Raw genomic sequence first — 26,325 nt, forward strand, 5'->3', positions numbered from 1 at the left:
CCGCACAGATGGATAAACTACTTTCCACCAGGCAATCGTTGCAGCCGATCAACAGAGTATTTAAGAATAGTACATCGTAACCGAAGAAATATATTACAATTGTGCGAAAGGTTTCGTCCGAAATCAGGTGACATACTCACTTAAATAACTTTATTGAAGTTGACTCCCAGGGTGCGATACGTCGGCTACAACAGGTGCTCAGTGGAGACTGCCATCAAACTCAGTCTCGGCAAGTTTATCAGGATCAAACAACATCCAGCACTTTTCCAGCAGACACCAGCCATCACGGTTCAACAACGACTTCCAAAATTTCATCACAGTATCACCAGTCTATAAGAAGGAAGAGAAGGAAGAGTGACGAGTGAATTCTCCATCTGGGAACTCTTCACTCAACGAGCCGATCAACACGCGATGTGGATTCAGTGAATGAAGAATGAGTAGCGCTGTATCCTGTCCAAATTTGAGTTAACCACACTCCTCGTCAGCCGCTCGAGGCCGAAATTCTACGCGCTCAAGCGACTGGGTGGAAGCTCGAAGGTTACAAACTAACCTAATTTTCGTGAGTTGCGTACTACTGATGATTTCCAACAGGGACGAAGCAACTGCAATTTGCGCCTTGGATTCTTAGCACAGATCTGCTTCCCTCAAAATTCTCTTACGCTACTAACAATCAATACTCCGTCCTTAGCCTTTTATGTAGAGCTTATCCCGGACTTGGGTACACACTTGGGTCACCCAATCGTATAAAAATCTCGTTTGCTTGCATGCTGATGGATGTTAAGGCGCTACGTGTACGATAGCCCCCCACAAGTCGCAACCAAACTTGTACTTCTCTAGAATGTAATGTGTTCTGTGTGACCATTGACAATGTATCCTCAAATACACCAGTGCAAACTTTGAATTTGTTAGTCACTCAATCAAAATGGAACGCCCAGAATGGATCACTCTATAAGTGAGACACTCTGCTTACCTATGCACAAACTTCTCGGGAATTTCGCCCAAGCAATATGGGATGCAGTGCCGAAAGACGGGATGATACCACCTGTCTGAAACTCAGTAAAATGTTCCGAAAGTAGCTTCACATCCCACAACAAAACCGCATTTTGTTGTCAAGGAATATGGTTCAAAGATTCTTGGTCGACATATGAGAGACCTCAACGAAAGGCAAACCTCAAATCCACTGTATTATTACAGGAGATATGAAAGCACCAAACAATAAAGTTACCGACCAAACTCATTGTAAATTTCTTGACTTCAACCTGATTGCTTCGCCTCAGTAACCCCGGTGAATTACTTCACCGGTGGACGAAGTTTTCCTCATTCCACTTGTCAATATAATTAACCTTATACGTGTACACAATAATCTATGAATCACAAATAACCAAAATCTCGCTTGTATTTCACCTGGTGAAAGCCGCTGTGGTTCCCAGGACCACCCAGTCGATACCCCATGGCGTACAATAGTGCCACGAGGACTAAACTGAAGCAAGGGGGTCTGTGGCCCCAGAAAATGAGGTAGCTGCTTTTTCTTACTCGAACCATTTCCTAAACCAATCAAGCTGCCATCCACATGCTCACTAGGACGAAACGACCAGGAACTTTGCGAAAACCACCACTGAAATCTCCCTCAGTAGTAGGGGACTGTTTTTGTACGAACCAATTCAAGCGGTATTCTGATAGATTTTGACACTATCTAGCACCGAAAATTACAATCATGTTGAGTGGAATTAAATCCATGTCTCATAACAGTACTCTTCCTACAACTGTGGAAAAGAAACACATGCTTTCTGTCACACGTCTTCATGTTCTCCACGTGGAGCTTTCCCGTGTAACCTCATGTGATCATACGCCCTAGCTGCATAGAAAAAAGTGTTCAGCCTAATTGGTTATATCGCTTTAATTACGCGATGTTATCGGTAACATGACTTTGGTACCACTGGGCATATACAAGCTGGTTTTGAAACGGCCAATTTTTACTAGATACGTGACGGATTAGCTCAGGTTCGTTGAATCAAAGAAATGAATGAGTATGGACATACAACTGAGGTTTTGGAATATAGTCGAGGTCCACTGGATAACATCGACTGCATATCTCCGAGATCTTGGGGTCGACTGCGGTGATGCATATTTTGGAATGTGGACATATCGAACAAGGTCAAAAATTCAAGCTGCAACTCTGTCGTTGGTTCTTTGGGAAGACACTAGCAAACATGTGGATATCAGGTCAGCAGATTTCTTTTTTAAGATGAGGCTTCACTTCTGTAAATGAAAACAGTCTGTGCCGGAAAACAGTTGTTTCTTCCTTACTGGGTATCATCAATGTTGTGCTTCTAAGGAATTCTCAGCGAGATTGAAACCCACCCGTTGTTGAGGTCCTTTCAACCATTGGCGGCTGTGTGATTAACTCGAACTTAGATCGGATGTAGCAGCACTCATCCTTCAGTCACGAAATCGACCTCAGGTGGTCTCATGTTGACTGATTTTCGAGTGGTGACCTCTTGGAAGACAGCTTCACTAGAAGTGTAAATTATTCTGCCTGCTGAATTATACGTTTGTTGGTAGTGTAAGCAGCTTTGGGAGTTTTTGGGGGAACATTTGGTCTGTAAGGAGCGAAATAAGAGAGATTAAAAGACAAACTGAACAAGTGTCGATTGACTTCCACCAGTGTGAGCTCAATATTACACGGGCTATTTGACTGGTCCAAGTGAGACAGTAGACTGCGGCTGGCGTCAGTGAGTCACACAGCTGACTGACGTTCATAAACTCTGAAGGGATACAGAATAGCCATAATTCCCGGTGATATAAGCAGGTTGTGTAAAGTGAGAAATCTTTCGCAAATCACTTTTCTCAATGCGTTTTCAGGTGCGCAGTAATAGGCAGAATTGGGTTGAGTGAAACACTAGGGGCCTCCATCAAGCTGCGCTGCCTAATGGCTGAGTCCCTCTGAGAAGATAGGTTTTTGAGAAATCTCATCACAGCAGGGATATGCTCCTGCAGAAAAATATATAAGGACACTCAACTAGTCAAAGATAATACGGAAATCAGAAGGCAAACATCTTATTCACCACCGAGATCCCTTAACGTGCTCAATGCCGATCAATGTCTCACGGTCTCGTTACAGCTGAACATGTGTACATTTGATTCTATGACCAGCTGTATACATTCTCCCCGTTAATATACATAATCACGTACTTGGTTTTCTTCCAATCTTATCTTAGTTTTGACGTATTAGTCTAGAGAACAAAACACGCAAGGGATACCTTGTTCGCCACCTTAATCTCTACCACGCCCTTCAGATAAAATTCCATTCATCAGACTTCTAGCAGTAATGAGCATCATTTCTGAAGTTGCGCTGTAGAGGGAGATACATTGCAAGTGCTTTGTGCCGGAAATCGGACCTCTGATCTTCGCATTGCCTACGCGCATAAACCGGAGTGAAAAAGTCAGCAAGGACACGGACAAATAATCTCATTTTTACATCCCTCTTTCAGGAGCTGTTTGATAACAGAAAACGATGGGTATTGTAACCGAATGTTTGAATTATCCGCGGATCTGATAACATTCTGGGGAATGTAAAATCTACCCACTATTAGGCGCCAACTCATGGGACGTCCAGATTATAGTGACCCATAGTGAAGCCGTCCATAGGAGTTCCACTGGTCTATAAACCGTCTACGGAAGCTTTTGTGGCCTTCAAATTAACATCTTGGTGAGTTGCTTTTGATCCTACACAAAGAATTGCTGCTGACTTGGTACTACATAATCCCACGCATGAGGGATTGTTAAAGAACAGTAAGCATTGAATTCATAAACTGGAATTTGCCTATGAGTTTTGGTCACCAGTGTTGGCATCCGCTACACTATTGAGTTGACCTTATCATTAAGAGAGTCCGAGACTCTTTAGAAGTGAATACTACTGACAGCACTATGCGACAGATCACTGGATGGTATTTAAAGCCGATTCAAAAGTGCACTAGTGCTTTCATTGGCTTTTCATTACGACAGCTAGCTTTCCGAACGACAGCCCGTTTGGCGCTAGGTGATAAAAATAAAAGTCGATCATCAATCATAAAACTGCTTTGTAACAGTGAGATTTACTAAGGCATCAATAATGAGTTCACATTTTAGTCTCCGTTGAAACTCAGTGAGAAGTGCTTGCTCAGTTGGAAAATTCATTTGATTCCACAACTTGTCAATAACAAGACGGTAGAACTGCATTTACGCCAATGGTGTTAGTGATATTGGTTGGAACATAGCAGTAAATTTGTACTCAGAGGTAGGATAAGTGCTAACAAAAAAATGCTGCTCAAAGCAGAATAAGAGAGATGCATAACACAAGTAGAAATCAAATAACTGAATCGGGAGTCTTTTAATCTTTGATATGGTTCATTTCCTTGTACACACCTTCGGATCTCCTGACTGCTAACGTGGGAAACAGTAACAAAATAAATCCTGCTAGTGCATGGGGAAGGTAACCATTGGTAACCTCCTCTACACCCAGCATGTCCAGTGCACTACGCACGTATGTATCTGGCGTTGGAACAAACAAACTTGGAGTCGATTTTCGCGAAAGTTTGGTGGTCACAAAGAGAGGACAAACTGCTTGTATCATGATGTTGGAATCTTTGACTTCTGGAATCAGAGATTTCACAAAATGCTGGATAAATGCCTTGGATGCGCTGTAAAGGGACAGATATGGGTAAGGCATGAGTCCGGTAAAAGAACTCAAATTGATGATCGCCGACCCATGTTTGTTCTGCTTCAATAGGCGGGGCAACACGATGCGAGTAAGGCTTGTCATTGAATGCATGTTACAATTTATCAAGTTCCGTATAAATTCAAAATCGATAAAGTCCGCATTGTCAAAACGTGCCAGACGTGGGTAACAGATCCCAACGTTGTTCACCAGACATGCGATGGAGGGTAGCTTGTCGACTTCTTTCTCCAAAATCCCATAAATATCATCCTGCAGTGAAACAAAAGAGATATTTTCACTGGCAGTATTTCTGTGTTGTAGACCTATACGTTTCCAAATTATTCGGTACGTTATGGAAGGATCGCTTTCTAAATTATTTGCCCTTCCTCGTTTCACAGATGAGACAACAAGCATGTAACTTGCAAAGAACGAAACTGCTATTCACTTTCGTGATGATGTTGATGAAACCAAATCCAGATGCTTCAAATACCACCCAAAATGACTAACTCAGGCGTAGTGCAGCGGCATGTTTTATTGAAATTCACTATACAGAAAGTAGAAAATCACAGTGTTGACGAGCTAAGTAATCTGAATGCAGTTTCGCTACCAGTCGCTGTGGACAAACGAACTAGTCTACCACACTGTGTCTGTTTGCTTCAAACGAACTCCACGTGCGATCATTCACTGGGATACGTCGGTAGTGAAGTTTTAGAAGGTGGACCTGAGGGGAACTAATAGAAGGAGCAGGCCCAGATCTCTGATATGTGTGCGATTATTTTCCTGTTCGCTAACGCAGGTGATACTTATAGAAGTCCATACAGATTTTTTTTGTAAAATACCAGCGAGAGAGGAATGTACGGGGGATGAAGTGAGGAGAATGATACGGATGAAGTCACTTTTTTCGCATGTCCGCTGAGTGTGATCTACTCTTTACCACTGTGCATTGCATTTATCCAATGGGCTGAAGTACTCATGCCGTTGGCTGTTTAGTTGTCATTTACGCTTCCCTAGTAGTACAAATATCGGAGACCAGTCACGGAATACGTCTCCCAAATCTGCAATATCTCTTCATTTCGGAAAGAATGGACCAGATTTCTATCTCACATAGAAGTCGAAGCACTTTCGTTCATGCACGGTGAGGAGATTTGGATTCTTTGATGTATATCATCGTCTGAAATTATAACCAACCTATGCTGAAAAGCGGAGAAGCACTGTTCTTGCTGGGGTTAATCAGCGGACCAATGGTTAGGGCGAATCGAAACCGTGTCAGTTAGGGTAGCTGCTGAGATGATGGATTATCGACCAGGCGCAGGAACTTACTGGCTAAAACAATGGTTAGTGGCAAATTTGCTTCAAACTTCAGTAAACTCTGCGCGCGGTCAACTTCGACTCATTTGTCCGAGGAATCTTTCGGAGAAGTCCATCGTTTGTTTCCCTGGAAAAGTGTAAGGTTGCTCCATTATTTAACATTTTCACCAAGCTATGCTTATTCTCGAAATAGGCTAATCTCAAAGTTCAGTTGCTGTTAACAGAGACTTAGCTGAATCCAAGATGAACCTCCTGTTTGTGCTATCCTTTGGCTGGACACACTGCAAAAAGATCGTATCTTGTTTCAGTTTGCACGGGATTTTAGATATCGCAGTGTACTTTGGGGACGTAACATGCTATTTTTAAGGTTGATGGAAACCCTCCTAAAGCCCACTAACGGTTCACTCCTCTCAAGACTCACCTAACAATCTTAGATTCCAAGTTGTCACCAGTCATACGTTTTATTTGAACACCAAATCACGGTGATATGCACATAGTTGCAAACCAAGCTGGTGTTACCAGAAAACAAACTGAATCTATCGTTTATGATATTTCGGAATTCACTTGGATATCCTATCAACATCAACTTAATTTGCAAGTGAATGCCTATGCTTCGCCATTTGACTTCGTGGTATTCAGGTAAATCATACGGACGACTACTACACCCACGAGATGAGCCCAAGAAAGGCGAAGCCGTTAAGGGGCTGTCCTGGAGTCTCCATCAAAAATGTAAGTAGCGTGTTTCGTCAAGAGTCCTCGTTTTCAATCAATTGGAAACCCCTCTTAAACGAGTTCTCGTTTTCATTTGGTTTCGGTTCTAGTAGATAGTAAACATGATTTTGTAGACCGTAAACAATTTTGCTCTGGTCCGTCATCCCTGTTGATGTTTGCGTAAATCTCTCCCCGCTCCAGAACGTTCACGTTTGTGCTTCGCAACTGCTGGTCTGTCACAAGATTATATATTTAGTGATGAAAAGTTCTTTTTTTGTGATTGATGTACAGGAATCGTGAACGTTGTCATTTCAAGGAAGCGATCCAATCGTGGTGTTTTATATTTCTACGAGTTTCGTGATGTGTTGTGATAACAGGACTTTTCTCTCAATGATTTACTCTTTAATGAGATCAGGTGATTGATTGATCTGAGGGGAGGGGTAATCATTCAGACTGTCAGGACATTGAAGTCAAAATACCGTGCATTGTGAAGCCTGGTACCACATAGTGTCAGTTCTGAACGTGCTGAATAAGCCAGTCTTATTACAGACTAAACACACTTGAAGTTTTGATAAACTTTTGACCAAGGTCTACGTGGTAAGCAATATTAAACATTTTCATTGGCTGTGTTAAATTTTCAAAACAGTGTTACTCTCTGTGAATACATGAAAAGTAAAGTAACATTTTGAGTCGGACCTCTCCACCGGAGGTTAATAACTTAAACAAAGGTCAATAAGCAAGTAGATGATTAACAATACGAGGGCTTACTCGTGTGAAATCACAAATGAATGTTATCGTCTTCACGCTGAAATTACCCGCGAGTTCGGTGGCCATACTACTCAATCCTGCCTCATCGATATCAATGAGCATGATGTTCAACCCATCTTTTGCCAGTTCACGAGCATATGCTTGACCGATTCCGGCAGCCGCTCCCGTAACAATGGCCCATTCACCTGCGTTCTTCAGTTGTTTCCGTTTGGAATAGAATTTCTTCGCAATGGTGAACATGAATAGCATTCTCATAAATGGATAAACTACTTTCCACGAGACAATCGTTGCAGCCGACCAGAAGAGAATTTTAGAGGGGGACATCCTGACCAAATAGTTCTGAAAGTGCAATAAACCAAGTACAGTTGTTGAAATAGCATTTTTAAGACTACCAAAGTTACTTAGTTCCCCTCATCGTGACTGACTTCACCTGAATTGCAGTCCCCTCTGCGTAGGCAGTTCGTTGTGTTCACTGTATTAAAGTCAGAATCTGATAGGCATGAAAACCATTCCGACAGTCTCCAGGTGCGGTAGAATAATGAGATGGTCCAAATAACCGTCGTTTGTTTACGTTTCTGCTTTGCGGATGTGTTACAAACGTCAAGATCTGAATTGGGGGGGCTCGGTTCGCACGGAGTGCCTTATTAGGTTTCTTGCTGACAATCTGTGAAGGACTTTCACACCTAATTATCCCCTACAGATCATGTGCAGCTTCTGCTGGGAAAGGGAATGTCTAATTTTTTCATCCTTTATCTCTCGCTTTGCTGGTAACATATTTCAAGTGCATTTTTTGGATTAAATAAAGGGGTATCGTTGGGTGAAGAACCCCAAGAAGAATATTATATCAGACGGAGAATCTATGTACAGACTTGCAACTCGACTGATTACCTGTTAAACTGCATAACTTAACCTGTCAGATGTGAAAGATTTTTCATTTCTAATGTTTAACCAAGATGAGGTTACCTTGAACGGATATGCTCCATTTGCTTTACGCTTTATCATCCTATCTCATTAGTAGATATATTTAATCTATTCTAGACGGTTTTTTAGTTCACAGTGGTTACAGCGACGAAAGGTAGTGATTTAATTGGAGAATTTCGTGACTGCAAACAGGGTCATTCATACAAGTTCATATAGGGATGAGAAACAGCCTGAGCAAATTAGCCCAAGGATTACATATGGAAAGCCTCTAGCTACACCTGGTGCGTTCCTACCCGGACGAACTACCTTGTTCAGCAGAGCTTTTCAGAACGTGACCACATCTTTGCTACCAACAAGTTTATGGGACTTTGTGGGACATTCGCTACTTTACACTCACCAATCCACAAGGAATATAGTTCCACAAAGCCTACTTTAGGCAGTGTGGGTCTACTATGAACTAAATTCTATCAAAGTTTACTCCAACAGCAGTCATTTATCTACAGGACATAATCTGCTCTGCCTTCCTACTGCACAAGAACACGGGTGAAAACACACGCGCATAGGCATTGCAGGACATGTTTGTGAACATACTGCAAATATTCAGCTAGATGAATCATTCAATCATGTTTTTCGAAGAACTTTCAAAAAGCCGTAGCAGCCGACAAGCTCGAAGTTATTCTGACCAATCATGCCTATTTTGGAATGAGTCATACACCAGTATCAAGAAGAAACTTTGGCGCATGTGGATGGTATGATGTAGAATAGGCTAAACTGTTTCATTTTGTCAGTTTCGTGGTATACTTTATCATGGTCAAGTAAGTATTTGCATAATGAGTTTTAGAGCGCAATACACAAAGCACCTTATAGACCAGAGTTTAGCCATGGATAGTATATCGGAGGAACGATAGGCGATGTGAGGTGATGTGTTGTCCTTGATGTTTGTGACCACTCAGAATTAATTTTCCTCTGTAAAGATGTCCATCTGAATCGTCTTGCGCATTTTCCTCAGACATCAGCCAGTGTTATGTTTTCCTTTACTGCACGCGGCCTGTAAATCAACGTTCGTGAGTGCGTCTATAACAAACTAGTCTTACGCCGTCCATTGTCAACCAATGAGCCAGTCTTACAGTCTGGGCTGAAGTTAAGCAAGTCATGCCACCCGTATTCGGTACTAAAACGTTGGGTAGACCAGATGCCAAGAATAGCATGTTTGGGTTGGGCCTAGGTGAAAGCTTCATGACTGCACTGAAAAATATTCAACAACAGCTGATGGAGCGTGTGCATTTGATACGCGGACATCAGATTATCTGCTTTGTCTGATAATGGAAGTTCTTTATGTGGCTACTGAAACGCAAAGTTGACATGTTCCAAAACTAACCGTCACAGCCACTCTATTTCGTGTAATAACCTTTCCAGAATAAAACATACTCAGGTACTTGGCACTCAGTCTCTTCTGGGTAGGTGACCTCTCTTCGGGGATATGATATAATGCTGAACTTCGGACGTCGCATGCTACTTTGAAATGAGAAGTCCACGTCACCTGATATGAATGAAAAGATATTCGAGGCAGACTCGAACCGCCGACTTCCGGCCTAACTAGAGGTACTCCCTCGACCGAGCCTCTATCCGTATCCAGGTCTCTTTCCGTTCGCCGTAAAAGTACTTGAACTTAGTATAGGTTGGCATTTTTCTAATCCCCTCTTTTTTACAGTATGTTATTTTTTGGCCTGTATAATAATGATAAATGCAGTTATTTTCTTCATTGCCACTCTATTTTACAGGATAATTGGCAATGTTTTATTCGCTTTAATTTTAACGTTTGTATGATATCCATATACTGAGAGCGTGAAGATGTTGTGAACAGTACTCAAAAAGTAGTAGAATCGGGGAGTAGTTATCCATCAATTCAATGTCAAAATACATTTTTCTGCTGATAGTACTAATTAAATTTTCATCAGCCGGGTGCCAACTGTGTTAAATTTCTTCGAAATTTTGACTTAGGTTACAAATTTGAATTTACATAAGAACCTGTGAGATACAGGATTTGGGTCCTATTGGAGAAAAAACGCTTTAAAATAGTTTACACTTGTAACCCATCGTTTATCTGTTTAGAGGTATCCATAGAGGTATCCACTAAATAAAATAAGGAACTAATGGGCAAAGTAGCGTCTGTCTCATCCACGTAGAAAACGAATGATAATGGTTGCAAGATGGAGGCATGGATACCGGCTTTTACGGCAGGCAAGTTTGTTGTGTCACCGTGAGCGAAGTTACCTCTACCCAATGAGTGAACACAGTTCAACCAAATAAGAGTTTAACTAGTCGTTACGGTAAGCAGTTCAAAATAATCAAAAACCACATGCACATGAAAATCGCAGTGCTTCCACGGTGGCACTTGTATTCTGGCTCTTGAACTGCATAGCAAACAGCCAGTCTGTATTCCGACACGCGAGTGATGCGTGTGTGTTTGATTGTGTTCTGTCCTTATAAAAGGACAGAGTTGGACATGAAAATGATGTGAAATCACCTGGTGTCGTTCAAAAGGTCATGGAACGGGAGTTGACATAGTGCCGTATTCATGTCACGATTTTGACGCGTGATTGTGAGACAGACAAAATGGAATGGGGGTAGTAGGTGCCGGTGTGAAATTGATTGGAGGAATAATTAACCAGAAGGGTAAGCGTCACAAATACTCCCCCCTTTAGAGAGGGATCATGTAGGCGCCGTCATCAATCCAGACAAGTCACGTCTTGTCTCGTGATGCACGTTGTGGGATGTGGAACAAAGCAAGGCACGAGGAAGACTGGAAGCGGATGCACTAATCGGATTGGGCAACCGCTACAAAGTCATAGTGCCAAAAAGCGTAGCCATCAATGTAAAATGCTATTCTATAAATTTTCCAGAGGTTTCAGACCAACAGTAGCCCTGGGCATCACATCGGCCCAATGAATAACCAGATTGGCGGTCTCAGTTCGGATATATGATTTTTATCCTTGGTTTGTGATCCTAATTTATAACGCAAAACCGAAGTCCATTATCAAATATCCTCCAAATGATGAAATTTTGAATTCTGGCGTTAGTGAAAATGTGTTGGTCTGGAGAATGCTTTTGCAAAGGATGTTTTATACTGTGAAGTTTTCTCGACTGCTTGTTTGAGTGCACATGCTTCGCACGCTGTTGCACCTCTCCTTAGAGAAAAATTAGCGATTAGCACCTAATAATGAACTCAGATGACTTGGTGGTCCGCTGTAAAAACGTACCAATCATTTAAAACCGCAGACCCCTGAAGCAATTTGCTAGTAATACGACCGTACAATGTGAAGATCGTCCAAACGAGAGTGATGGAAACACAGATTTTACGAATCCCACAACTGGATACAGATTTCAGGTGGGAAGTTCTGATAATCAGCACACCTATATCAGATACTGGGTCATCTTTCTAGCTCGTGGGTTATCAAATGTGAGCACACTAGCCTGATTAGGTGTGAGTTCAGTGCATCCAGCATTTGCCAGTGGAATAGTGTTGACCAGCTCGCTTACTATGCCAGATTTTCTGTCTCCAAATCCCGACACGGCTAAACACATGCACTACCGATAAGCTGTACCGAGAGTAAAACTCCAACTTGCTACTCTGATGTAGCCTTAGCCCAATGGTTGTGTCTGGTTCGGGAGACTGTCTAAACGAGAATGAGGTGAGTGCGAAAGATATTTTATTCTGCATGCACATAACTAGGACGAGTAAGCGTCTTGGAAAAAATCAAATGCCTTTCTTTGGGCAGCAATAACTGATAAACAACGTTTACTAGCAACGCACCATGTTACTTAAGAGTTACACTAACTGCTTCAGCCACAGCTTCAAGATAAACCCGAAAGAAAGCTAATGGGCGTGAACTCCATGATTTCAGTCACCAACTATTCATGAGGGTACAAAATATGCCACAAAATAATTCTAAGATAAACTAATTCTGTCAAGCCATTAAGAGAAAGTTATGCGAATGCCACATCAACATTGTAGAACTTCCTAGTCAGTGTGATTCAGAAAACTACGCTTTAAACTTACGAGATATCAACTCAGCCGTTTAAAGGTCCACCAACGTAAAACTGTACTAGTCAGTATTGAAGAGACAAGTATTAACCTGTACGTTCACATTCATATAGAAATATTTTTGACAGGAGCTGAAAGCGCAGACGCATAGCGATCGATACGAGTATACGGTGCTTGATTCGCACGCGGAATGCGTTAAATGTGACATGTGACGATGCGTGTATGTCTGTAAACGTCGATCGAACAACCAAGGTGAAGTGATAATTCAGATCAAAGAATCGGGATCCAAGGATCCCGTGGCTAGAAAATCCCTACCCGTTACACGTGACGGAAAGATCTTTGCTTTGAAAGAAATAAGGCACAATGGACACGACGTCAAAAAGCGTGGGAAAACTTTGTGATTGACCCTGATAGATTAGAACGATTTATCTTTCTGAATAAACGGACATTCTGAAAAGAACGCCGAAGCGATCAACATGGTAACTCACCTGTTTTACGGTATATTTCAGTACACTTCTGATAGCTGATGTCAAGATGTGCAAAGATGGCGAAGTTTCAAGGCAGATGAAGAACTTATCACTGAGACTTTTCCAGATTAGCACACCAGATCAGTGTTGAATGCCATTTAACATTCACACTGATCTAGTGTGAAGAGGAGTTACTGATTGGTTCCCCGTCTGTCTTAAAGCCTGGCCAATTTGGTGACCTGTTCACTTGGCCTGATGAGGCTTTTGTGTCAAAAGCGAAGCGTTGCCCAAATAAAAACTATCGATTGTTTACCAAGCTCTTCTGAAACGATGACTTCTCAATCGGTTCCAAACTTTTTCCAATTGATTGAGAATTCACGGCCTGTGTTTTAGGGGCTGGAAGTTAACCTATCCTCTCCGATTGTGAGTTAATCACACTGCTGTTCAGGCTCCCGTGGCCGAACTGTTAAGGATCCACACTAATGACCAGCATTTCGCCGGATTTGCTCATTAATCCGACTAGGAGTGAAACAGTTGTACAGTGCATCTCGGCTATGCAGTATAGACTGACTTCACGTTAATAAACGAAATTTCAATCAATTATTGAAAAAAACCAGACTGGTTTTTACTGTACAATGCAAGCTAGCACTATCAGGCTAATACTCTATGCATACATCACCTCGCTTAACACGGTGGTTAATCTCGGACCGAAAGGTAACTCCTTAAGGAAATCAGTCTGTTCACATCTCATAACTCTTGTGGAGTGATGTGATTGATATACCCGACTCATCGAACGGCGACCCAGTAACTACCATGGTTGTGACGATCGATTGATCCTTCCACTAAGAAAGCGCCACAGACATTTGAAATCCGCCGGATAATTATTGACTTTTCGTTGTGGGGTTTGCGGGATGCACATTGTTCACATCCACACCACTTGTTCGGACAGTCTATCAGTTAGCCCATACACTTCACTTACAGGTCTTACAGGATGAAACCCCAAGCAAAAAGCAAATTTATTTGGATCGTGCTCTGGGAATTTTCCTTAAGCTTCAAGTCAATTCATCCTTGACCGGTGTTAGCTTTTATAGATCAGCTTTGCTCATAAGGGAAAGGTTGAGCCTTGTACTTTCAACCCCTTCTACTTTTGATATTATTGTGGTTAATACGATAACAAAAGTCAATGCTAATATAATTATCTCAGCTAGAACTATTACAGTCAATTGAAAATTGCAGCTGGGCTGCTAAGTTACCCTTTAAAGTCTCGATATTGCACAATTGCTGTTTTTGTGGTATTCTCGCACTCAGCAAAGAGTTGGTGAGGAAATTGCTACAACACCTCGATAAGAACGGAGATGGGAAAATTGATGTGAACGAACTGAAGATGTTCCTTGATCGAGAGAAGTGGCCGGTGAGTCGCGAAAAAGTTTTGGATTTCATCAAATTATATGACACAAATGAAGACGAGATGTTGGACTTGGATGAATTGTGCACAATGCTTGCGGAATGAACCCGTTTGATTCTTTAATGAATGCAAATATAATTGACCGAACTTGTCTCCTTTTGGAATTCTAAATTTCCCAAAATTACAATCAACCTATGTCTTTCTAGTTTCGTTAAGATTTCGTTATGGCGGCGCCGTTCACTTCTGGAAACCTCTACCGGGAACTGGAGATGATGTCATTCAGCCTACGGCCTGTCTTCTTCCAACTCCTCAACAAACGTTCACTACTTTCGACATTTAATAAGGGAAGTGAAAGGAACAAGTTAGTTATCAATTACTATAGGGTGTTTGATAGAATAATGTCTCAGACGTTTCAATAACCAGAGCATCATCATGCGATGCAAAGTTCGATCGGATTGGGTATCAACTTAGATTGGAGAACGTTCGGAATGTTCCGGAACTTGCGATGTTCGTGGTAGACTAAAGTAGAAGACAAGGCAATGACGATAACGATTCCTCATGTGTCTGTTGACCAATGACGTTTATGAATGGAGACAGTATTAGGCAGGTCTTTGCCTGTCCACCGGCTGTAAGTTGATAGTCAATCATTTCGTATAATTTCATTACGGTCTCTCACTCCCGACCACCATAAAACAACATGTGCACTTCAGGAGAAAAATACTTGGAAACGATTAAGTAGTCATTCTTTCCGAAAAAGTTTGCTGATAATCGGTAGATTTATTGCTGGGCACCGTTTCGCTTCTGACACAAAAGTTTCGTCAGGCCAAGTGACTCGGTTCCGAGGTTGGTCCAGACTTAAGGATTTAAGTTTAAATCCACACATCAAGTTTAACATGGAAATGGAGTCCACCTCGGGCACATTACCCTTTCTGGACTGTGGGAAATTAAAAGTACTATCTACCATAAACCAACAGACACAGGAATCTTCTTAAGCTACTCATCAGCACACCCAAAGTCAATGTACGCCAGTATTGTCTCATAGCTGTTTCTTCGAGTCAGAGAGCTGTGCACAGAACAGATTGACCGAACGGCAGCTCAGATCAGGATTGCCAACAGACTTCGAGAAGTCGGATACCCAGTGTGTTGATTAAGTTTCAACCAAGAAGGATATTTGCTCCAGTATCTAGACCCAGTAAGGAATGGATTGGCATAGCAGTCATTCCATATAAAGTAGGAACATCGGAGAGTATTCGAAGACTGTTGAACTTAGTCAACGTTCGAGTAGATTTGCAGAAAGGAAAAACGCTACGCTCATTTTTGGTGCAATTGAAAGATCCCCTGCTGGAGGGACTAGAGACTATTATATAAAATTAACTGCAATGATTGCACTACGGTTGACATAGGGCAAACTGCCAGGGCATTGCACACCAGAACTGGTTATCACGAAATGAGGATAAACAAATCACCAAGGAATGCGACAGATCACCAAACAATGGTCATGGACTCAGCTGTGGTAGTACATGTCTTGGACACAGGACATAGAATAGACCTGGAGAATGTGGGAGTTGTAAGTTGGAAACCACAGCGGCTGATAGCCGAGGCGGAAATTCAGCATCACAGCGTGAACAGAATCGAGGATGTGGAACTGGCGAGCGTACGGAGAGCTGTCTTAGACAAAGCAAGATGACATGTGACTGTATGGTTGTTAATCCATGTAGAACCATTAGCAAAAACTAGAGAGTGGGGGTGGAAATCCCAACCCGACCAAAGGTCACAGCATCCTCCTTGCGCAACTATCTTAGGGCTAGCTCATGCACACAGATGGACAGAAGGTTCAAACAACGTTCAAGAGGGACCATCAAATGAACCGAACCAGAAGAACTAGATCCTAGGCCAGACCCAAACACATGTAGTCCCCCCATTGACCCAACACTTGTTCACCCACCCTAACACACAAAAATCCTTCGGTCGACACCCAACAGAGACTTAACTCGGCTTAGGTGATTGGTTCTCCTTCCGCCTTAAATCTCGACCAGCCCCGGAACCTAGTCACTTGGCTTGAAGAAGCTTTTGTTTCAAAAGCGAAACGTTACCCAGCAATAAATCAAATCTACATCACCACACTTTTCGAAAACATCTGCACTTGCTTATCTCTTGGCATTCATGGAATAACCGGAAGCGTTTTACTGGCCACTAAACAGTACAGTCAACTTGTACTATTAGTTCAGCCGCTCATTTACATGTTTCTTGTGTCTTCTATCAAGTCTTTTTGCCGTATGTGCTACCGTCACTGTTTCTGATAAAATCCATCAGAGTTGTGTCAAGTTCTCCTTGTACGGTTGCAGGATGCCAAAGAGTACGGGAGTTTTCAGCACGGTCTGCGTAGTCGCGAAAGTCTCGCAAGACGGAAACTATTCATCGAAACAGTGCACTTAAATTTTTAACCACGTTTCCAGAAAGAGGTAAACATTACTTGAATTCAACAGTTCATTGAAGGCCACGTGAGACTTTGTCACGTTAGATAAATTACAGCCCCAAATTAAATGGAGCGGAACGTACCACAATCTGGTCAGACCTGCAGCCTGATTGCGGTGGTGAAAATAGGATAAATCAGGTCCAGATAAAACTGAGTTATGGATGGTGACCATCAATACGGATAGATGCATTGAAAGATTTGAGCCTAGAAAAGGTTCCTAGGGTTGAATGGTACTGGTACGGGCTTCATAAACATCACGTATGTGTACCTACATTCTTTAGGTTTCATTATATCGAAATGATGGCCCATGTAGCGCATAACTTGTCATTAGGTGAGGTGCCTGGAAAAAACACTCCTATCATTTCCTCCTAAACTACGCTACCGATTTTCGTCACTCTCGGAATTTAAGTGAACCAATATTTCTTGAATATATTGAATACCGGCTAAAGATGCAATGTTAACAAAAGAGCATAGTACTTCAACGGAAGTCGAACCCGCAAACGTTGGCCTACCTGACGAAAGTCATACCAACTGGGCTACACCTTGGGCTCATTTGTGCCAACTCCGAAACCTGCTGCATTAATTTGAACTAGTATGCATGAGCATACTACCGAGAATATTTTTCGAACTTTCAGAAATACACTGAGACGGCCTTCTTCTTATCCATTATATACTAGATCCAAATTACTTCCGAAAGAGTGATGTTGAAAGTTGTCCGTTGTCAACAATCAAACTGGAGAGTATGCTTTTTTAGGAGCAATTTTTCCAATTACCTTACCATTAGGGGTTCTAGGAATAACGACCATTCCGTTATTAAATTATTTTTGATGCAGACGAGGTGACAAATATTTCGGTACTATGGATATCACTATGCTCCACACCCAATTCTTTTTTAAAAAACAAAATTTCCATATAGTAATGGAATAAAACGTTCCCTAATAAACATCCAAAGAACTTTCATTATGCTACGGATGACGATTAACTCTTACGAATTTCCCACCAGAAAGCATATTTCTAATTGAAATTTTTGGAAGCACACTGGAAAAAGAGCTAGGAGATTACGTCGACAGTACTTCGTTTCTGAACTTATGAAACTCATTTTTAGTTGTTAGTTCCTCCGAATTTATGTATTCCTCTTTCCGAAGAGCGATGTTCTATAGACGATACCAGAACCACTCCAGGAGAATCAAGCGTCGATGGACTAGATCGTTTGTCATACCTCTCCTTCAAATAGCACTCTTGGAAGCTTTTTTGGAGGAAAATAGGTATGGAAGTGATCACAAGGATCAACATTCAGTCTGAAAGCGTCAATGTCGAAGAAAATACAGGCTGTTCACGGCGGTCATGACAATATTTGGACGGGTGAGGGGTGTTGCTGTTACTTTATTTAGACCCAGCTCAAAGGTCACCGGATTAGTCTTTGTGAAGACAAGCTGATGGAGTTTGATTAACACGGATAATTTCCGCGTTCACAATATTTTTGCTTCGAATATCACTCTGAATTTATCAGTTTAACCCAAAGCCTACCTATCTCATTCTTTCACACAGCTCCCCATATCCGTGGCCCGTTGATAACTGACCGTCAGTATATCTTGGTGTTGGACCTCCGTAGCAGTCCCAGACTCTGAAGTGGGATAAAGCATATGATTTTGAGATGGTGTAACTGACAAACCTTCATTTGGTGACCTGACAGACAATTTAAATCACGTTTGCACTCATTTTCGTGAACTCTAGTGTAGGGGTCACTTACTACGCATACCGAAGTACCCTTCAGTTTGCCATGGCAACTACGGAGTAACGTGACCCGGAGTGCGGTCAGCGTGCTTGACAGAATGGACCAAAGTACTTTAGTTTGAAGGCTTCAAGTGTAAGATACAACCTAGAAATGAGTCCTCCTGTCCTTTTTTGTGCTCATCTAGGGACGCTTCAAGACATAGAAACAACCCTAAGTTTGAATTTTATAACCAGTCTCTGTGTAGGTTGAATGACCAACTATGGGATGCGTAGACACCTTGAATGCTAACAATTAGGCTAAAACGAGGGCCCTTCCATCCCCGTTATTGATCTTTCTTACACACCATCTATTTCTCCAAACAACTGGCATGGTTTTAATTCTATAAATTATCTATGTGATATAGCTCGTGATAATGATAATTGTGATGACGCAGAAAATAGTGAGATTACTAGGAACAGAATTACTATCTAATTATTACATTATTGTCTGAAACAAAACATTCGAAGATGTGAGATAGCGCCGCCTCGAGGTGCTGTTTCCTCAGAGAGAGTCCAATCATTTGACATTTAAGGCTCGAAGCGCTGGTCTGAGGGCCAGAAATTCTTTTCTCGTTGAAGTGATACCTTCTAAAAACCGGTCAAGAACCGTCTCAAGGGGCTGGTCAGAAATCGCTTTTCATGAGGTGAACATCTCTATTTAGCCGGCACGCTGGTCCGTCTTCTCGTTGTGCTGACTGGGTAGTTCTGACGTCGATATGAGTAACTTAAGAATTTGGTAACTCCATATTTGGCTGAACATCCTGTTTTGCTCCAATGTTCTGGCTGCTTTCAACAGTGAGCGACTTGGTCCAGTTGGTGCACCTACAACTCCGTCAACCAGCATAAAGTTGAGAATCATGTGTGAGGTCTGTGGTGAAATGTGGCTTGGTAGCTCATGAAAGTGTTGACATGAATGAGGTAGCCCACCTTGTCTTTCTTAATATTCCTAAATCTTTACGTCGGAGACTGGTCTGGGTCAACACTGCTGACAAGCGCACTCCACTCAGAGCAATGCAGATATGCTCAGGGGGTAAGGACTTCCCGTACTTGATAGTTCCAACAATAGTTAAGGTCACTCTTGCATCTGGTCCAGAAGTTGTGTCTGTCTTGTGACGTGCAAACCGCGCTGTTCGTGAGGCTACAACAATGATTACCTGGCCAATAGGCTGTCAGAAACAAAACCAGGTTGTGTATGCTCAAATGTCAGTCACAACTGAATTAGTCGTCATCTAGTGACGCTGATCAAGCCAAGGGTCAAATATCTCCACATACTCCTGACTTTGAGGCATTTGCCACCTGTTTTAGAAACCGTGAATCGTTCCCTGTTTCTCACGGAATCCAAACCTGATAGATCGTCGCGACAGACTAGCAGTTTCTTAATGAGCACATGTTATTGATCAAGTATTGGACGACATCACACGCCACTGTCACAGATTGAGGGGTCACCGTCACGTGTGTTGGGTCACGTGAGCTAGAAGTCGATGACCACTGGTGGTGAATCAAAACCACAATCTGTGAACAAGTACTTCTTCAACAAACCCCATTTTAATCCATATACTGGACTCTTAAATAAGAAATACGTTTAATAAGAAATTTTGATATGAACGTACAGAAGTCTATTTATAAACGTCTGGAACCGATCTAGATGTCATCGTTTCAGAAGGGCTTAGTAAGCAATCGGTAGTTTTTAATTGGGCAACGTTTCGCTTTGGACATAAAAGCTTCATCAGGCCAAGTGAACAGGTCACCATATTGGCCAGGTTATAAGGCAGACGGGGAACCAATCAGTAAGTCCTCTTCAGATTATCAAACTGTAACAGTGTTGAGTGTCAATTAACGCCTCTTGTCAGTTAGTGTGATTGCCAAAATCTTGAACTGATGGGACGGAGGATTTGCAAATCAGTTCCGATCGGCTCCTGTGCCTTAATCTCCCACGCCGGACGCTCCGATTCATGATACACCGCCGGTACCACTGGTGGATTTTCCTTGGTCTTCGTGGGCTTGTGAGTGTTGCGATTATTCAGTTTCTCGGCGGCCTGTTTACTTTCTACTATGTTCTCCGATTCTGGTGTGAAGTTCCCTGGCCGTTTGTCCTACATGGACCTCAGTGTAATCGTTTCACAAAATTTTGCAGACACCGCCCCTAGTTCTGTCTGCCAATATGGTAACCTATACATTTGGTCTGATGAAGCTTTTGTATCAAAAGCGAAACGTTGCCCATTTAAAAACCATCGATTTTAACAATCTCTTCTGACACGATGACATCTCAATCGGTTCCAAACCTTTTCAAATCTACTGAAAACGAATACGGTCCAAGTGTCCACAAATTGTTCAGTGACTACGTTCGACTTGCAAGACTAGAGGCAAACTGGGAGAACTACCGCATATTCAATAACAGATGCTTAAAGCAGAACATAATTCCTACATCTTGGTTGAGCCACATGACACGTCACTCGTTTCTGCCTGAATAGCATTTTCAGCGACCAAGCCATTCCTCAAACAGCTAATTTACTTGGCTAATCGGCGTTTATCTGATATACATCAGCATGCAAGTCGGCCCAACCAAGATCTTCAGACACTGCTCTCTCCTGCAGAATTCCAGTCACTCCAAACCAAAGCGACAGAAGTGAAAGCCATCCAAGGACAGCACTACAAAGGGAGACAAGTACGTAAGTTCGAAGAATTGCTTTCTAAGACTCAGCTTTCTAGTGAGCCCATGACCAAGCCTTAGCCATCTACTAGCTATTGTAGCGTGGTAAGTTTATCAAATAGACCGCTGAGTGAAAAAGAGTGTTCTCCGTTAGACAAGGGATTGATTTTCGCAGTAAGCCGAGAGATTAAACCGATCGGAACTGATTTGCAACTCCTCCGTCCCATCAATTCAAGATTTTGGCAATCACACTAACTGACAAGAGGCGTTAATTGACACTCAACACTGTTACAGTTTGATAATCTGAAGAGGACTTATTGATTGGTTCCCCGTCTGCCCTATAACCTGGCCAATATGGTGACCTGTTCACTTGGCCTGATGAAGCTTTTATGTCCAAAGCGAAACGTTGCCCAATTAAAAACTACCGATTGCTTACTAAGCCTACAGAAGTCGGCTGCCATACGGATCACATCAGTAAGCTAAAGGCACGTCTCTTACAAGCTCCATCCGCATGAGCCATTTCCTTGGGATGTATCTTTATATGAATACCTGAGTGTTATTCCAAGGCGGGGAGAATTGAGGAGTCCTGAGCTGAACCCGCGTGATATTTCGAGGCTTTGGACCTACAGACACGTTGAAAATGTCCAATTTTTCCACAACTCTTGCACACTGATTCTTTAGCGGGACACTTATAACGAGGGTGCTTGGGGTTGCCACAAAAGTAACATGTTTGTTGTGTAGCGGCCGAAACTGTTGTTTCGGAATTAACAATGGGTAAAGGAGTAGATACCGAACAAGTAACGGGTTGTCTGTATACGTATGATTGTGACTGTTTTTGTGCAAGTTCGAGAGCTCGCGCGGCTTCATGGGCTTTGTCAAGGTCCAATTCATGCCACGTTAGCAGTTTCTCCCGAATGGTATTCGACTGCAATCCGGTTATCAGAGCATCCCGAACTGCTTCGTTTGTATGTTCCACAGCAGATACTGCTTTGAATTCACAGTCTTTAGCAAGCGATTTCAGTTTTTGAACGAATTGGTCGACATCCTGACCAGGTTCTTGTTTGTATGTGGCTAAAAGATGGCGTGCATACACGATATTTTTCGGGCGGATGTAAAGTTTTTCCAGCAAGGTTATCGCAGAATCGTAGTCGCTGCATTCTGCGATGAAGTCATACACTGTATGGTCGATGTGACGAATGAGAGTTTCCAATTTATTTAGACCTTCGGGTTTGACTGAGTTAATGTAAGCTTTGAAAGTACGGAACCAATGAGTCCATCGTTTCATGCCATCTGATGAGTGAGGATCGGCATCAAAAACCGTAGGTCGGAGAATATGATCCATTTCGTTTTTATTAGACGATTAAATTGTTGCGAGAGTCGAGTAGTTCCAGGACGGGATTAGAAAGGAGACAGAATAGGAAGACGTAATGTACGCTTTAATCGTCTAATAACTGTAGTACATGAGCTGAAAATAGAGTGAGAATCACGAGTTAATGGGTTATGCAAATGTATGGGTTATATAGTCATGACACTGAGATACCAATTATCAGAAAGCAGGATGAAAATGGTAAACATTACCGGTTATAAGCTACGTAATTTTCACGCCCACATCACTCCTTTAATGGCGAAGTTATGCTCATCGATTCACACTAAGCGGAGCAAACGCAAATTCCGCCGCTTTTGATGTCAGGAAACTGATCACATCGGTCAACTGTGGAACATGTTCGCCTGCTCTGACGTCAAAATTTAGGTGCATTCAGCGTGCCCCGGTGGATTAGTGGTAACACGCTAGCCTCGCAGTTCGAACTTCGGCAAGACCAAGGATAGGCACTGCTGATGAGATCTGATAAGAGCGGGACTCTAGTCCAGTTCCTCCCCTGTTTTGTGTGGACTCACCGGATTACCTGTTCAAGGACTGCTGGGCGACCGTTCAAAACTTAGTTTTCTACCTTCTCTGGACGTCGCGTAAATGCCCAGCTACTCCCCTTAAAAAATCTTGAGCAAGTGCTCCAATCAACACAAATCCAGAAAAATACCTAAAAGACTTAGACTGAAGTAAGTCACTCGTTGCCATTCTTTGATTATCGGCTGATATTATTCCAGCCACACTTATTCAACATTCCAGAGATATACGACTATGTCATAATGCTGCTCGGAATGCAGCTGACACATATTTGCGTAAAGAAAAGTGCTAGTCGATACTGAAGCTAAGTAGAGAAGAGAGAGAATGATTTCAGTAACCGTCAAATTGTTTGCTATGCAGTTTGTCGTTTTACGGACTTCTGTATCATTCTGGACACGCTTTCGCACTCTCCCACCTATTCATTGGCCGCCTGCACTTTTATGATCAGTCATGTGACTACTTTTTCCCATTCTTGTCCATCTTCAAATTCTTAACGCACTATCAACCGTAGCAGCCTAAAGCATCCCTGACAAATCCCACGGATTTCCTTACACAAGCAGCTAGATCGAGGTCTCCCAGTCCGGCCCCCATACGGGTTGGTGGACAGGTTCCGCAGTGCGAAACTATCCAGTTCGGTTTGAATTTCATTCACCATTACTTGACAGTCCATGCGGCAGCAATGACCGCAACCAATCAGCATTTCTTATTTGCTTGGGCTCGGCAACGTGAAAGACACGGATAATTCTACGTCATCTTAGTGACACTGTGCGCGTGGAAGGTACCAACTGTTCTATAGTTTGCAACAGAAGGCTGACCATCGCTGGACGGCACAAATAGTCTGTGAGCCAGCATGTTTATTCAGGCGACGTTCATACCATTTCTCTTCCAACATTGCATTATTTAGTGATTCCAATATGTGTTGGTCGAGACTTACTAGAAAATGGTAAAGCTTTTAACAGCTTGCGACTGGTCATTTCCATGTGGCTTTGTTGCAATTTTCAAGGAAACCATACCATGCACCCTAAATATTCTTTCAAAGATGCGTTTCTTTACAGAGTGGCGAATGAACCTGTTGGTTTGGGTTGTACAAGAATCATTCTAAGCTAACTGTTGTATAATGGGCACTTCAAACACGACTTCTTCCATTTTCCCGTCATATTGATATTCAATAATTAGACACTGTTGCCTAACGGGTTCCAGGGGATGTCTCTCCGACGCACTCCTGTCATCATGGCTGACACTGGCGGACATAACTGATTATCATATCTAATTTTAACAGTCTTCTTTCATTGTTCCAATCGGCCCATTCTCACTGTTCTCTGGGTTGGTCTTCTCCATTGTAATGGACGCTTTTCTCGCGTTTGACATTTAGTTAGATTCCATCAATTTAGCCTCTTAATGTATTGACTGGACGTTTACTCTAATCGATTTGACTTGTCTGGTTGAATAGGGCTTTCCTGCTTTCTTCTATGAGTTTCTGATGTGGTTTAGGGCTCTCTAGTTCTGGCGTTTCATCGTTCTTAGTGATTGATAATTTTATATATAAGTTTACACATAAGCTTAAATTGGTTCCAAGTATGAACTTGTTTTGGAAACGCATCATACCTGTTTAAGTACACAAATAATATATTTCGAACACACCAATACCGAGTCAGAGGAGGTATTGGGGGGATTCACTCCCTTTAAAGAGAACAACCCAGGCTAGTCAGCCATCCATTGCATGATTGAGATTTCGTTCCATAAGGAGAGTGGTTCCATTTGGACGTCATGAAGACAGAATGCTGTCAATCCCAAAAGAACCAGTCTGGTTGAGCGTGTAGCAGCCAAAGTGACAATTTCCGCTGACAAACTTATCAGTCTGTCGATTCGGACAGAGTGCGGAACGCCTACTAAATGCTACGTGAAACAACGGTAATGTCAGTTTACTTTATAGACGAATTGCAACACTGCAGCTTCCGAGAAACTCCGAAGAATGTGCGCTGAGGTACTGCTTGTTTTAAGCAACATAGAAACAATTTATTATAACCAAATAATGCGGTAACAGTGTGAGAACAAGTTGGCTGAGCAATAACGCTGTCATTTAATGTTGTAAATAAATTCAGCTATCTCGTTTGCATCAAGCAAACCGTCACCGTTTTTGTCCAAACGCACAATAAGTTCAGCTATTTTCTCTTCGCTCAGTTTGTAGTTGGATTTGTGAAGATACTCCCTGAGTTCATGCGCGTCAACGAATCCATCATGGTTAGTATCAATCTCGTTCATCAACTTCTGAACGGCGTCGGTTTTCCTGAAAATCAATATTGTTATTAGCATATTTCAAACTCAGCATGGTATTGCTAATATTTGATGTCATTTAACCGAACTGTATTGTTAGCGAATATACACTCATTTGCAAACTAATTTGGTTTTTCGAGAGACTCACCTGGAACCCAGCTGAACCTCTCGTTTGTGATGTTTCCAGGCAACTGAACGTGCTGCACCAGGCCGCCTCATGTTTCAGTTGCTACCATATTCGAGATATCGCGATACATGTATATATTTGTGATGTACTACTGATAGGTTTGCTGGACTGTCGAGGGATTTTTCAGCAACGCTTTTAGTAGTAGTACATCACAAACCATATTGTTGTTATTTATCATTCTGATGACTGGGAATGAATCCGATTCATTGAAGTGTTTCGGTTAAAAGAACTGCTACAAAACAAGACTTTTTCAAGTGGAAAGTTTTGATCTGGAATTTCGGATTATAATTCAACATTGCCAATTAGCCAGTTGGTGAAAAGTACCATTGCATGTCAGAGCAAACAATAATACAGTGTCCTCACAATTCAGTGGTCTCGCAAAATCAGCGGTATAACTTGCAGGGTGAACGACAGACTAGTGGAGGACGAGCAGTTCAAACGATTAAAACAATAGTAGTTGGAAGTCTACACAACAGTCTTAAATCGTCCTCGACGTTTGGTGGAGTGAAATCTCATTTGAACTGGTTTTTTCTCTCTAGGTGATCCCTGAATCATCAGGACTTATGTATTTCCACTAATCAGTCGTCGTAGGCTGAGTTTGTGACCTCAGGGAAACTTGAGCTCAATTTTGAGTCTGTTTTGCTTTTATGAATATCAAGTAAGGTGATAGTTGTTTAAGCGATTGCGACTATAGATTCTAACTTACTCAGACATAATCCCTTATGCTTCACAACCAGCTGA

At 42.2% G+C, this 26,325-nt stretch overlaps 2 protein-coding genes across 2 annotated transcripts; one reads left to right on the plus strand and one right to left on the minus strand.

The window, feature by feature from the left end:
* Positions 1–4,165: 4,165 nt before the first annotated feature.
* T265_09005 (hypothetical protein) lies at positions 4,166–12,621 on the minus strand (the record flags this gene model as incomplete). Its single annotated transcript, XM_009174962.1, has 3 exons — positions 4,166–4,966; positions 7,484–7,822; positions 12,465–12,621. 2 exons carry the CDS (start codon positions 7,805–7,807, stop codon positions 4,370–4,372), a joined length of 921 nt encoding a protein of 306 aa, XP_009173226.1.
* On the plus strand, positions 9,179–25,652 carry T265_14725 (hypothetical protein; the record flags this gene model as incomplete). The annotated part of the gene is made up of 4 exons (XM_009174963.1): positions 9,179–9,219; positions 14,225–14,327; positions 25,305–25,364; positions 25,585–25,652. Coding segments are annotated over 4 exons (237 nt in total), but the record flags the coding sequence as incomplete, so codon positions are not given.
* Positions 25,653–26,325: the final 673 nt, after the last annotated feature.

The sequence above is a fragment of the Opisthorchis viverrini genome, assembly GCF_000715545.1.
Source record: "Opisthorchis viverrini unplaced genomic scaffold opera_v5_254, whole genome shotgun sequence".
In the NCBI taxonomy this organism is placed as follows: domain Eukaryota; kingdom Metazoa; phylum Platyhelminthes; class Trematoda; order Opisthorchiida; family Opisthorchiidae; genus Opisthorchis; species Opisthorchis viverrini.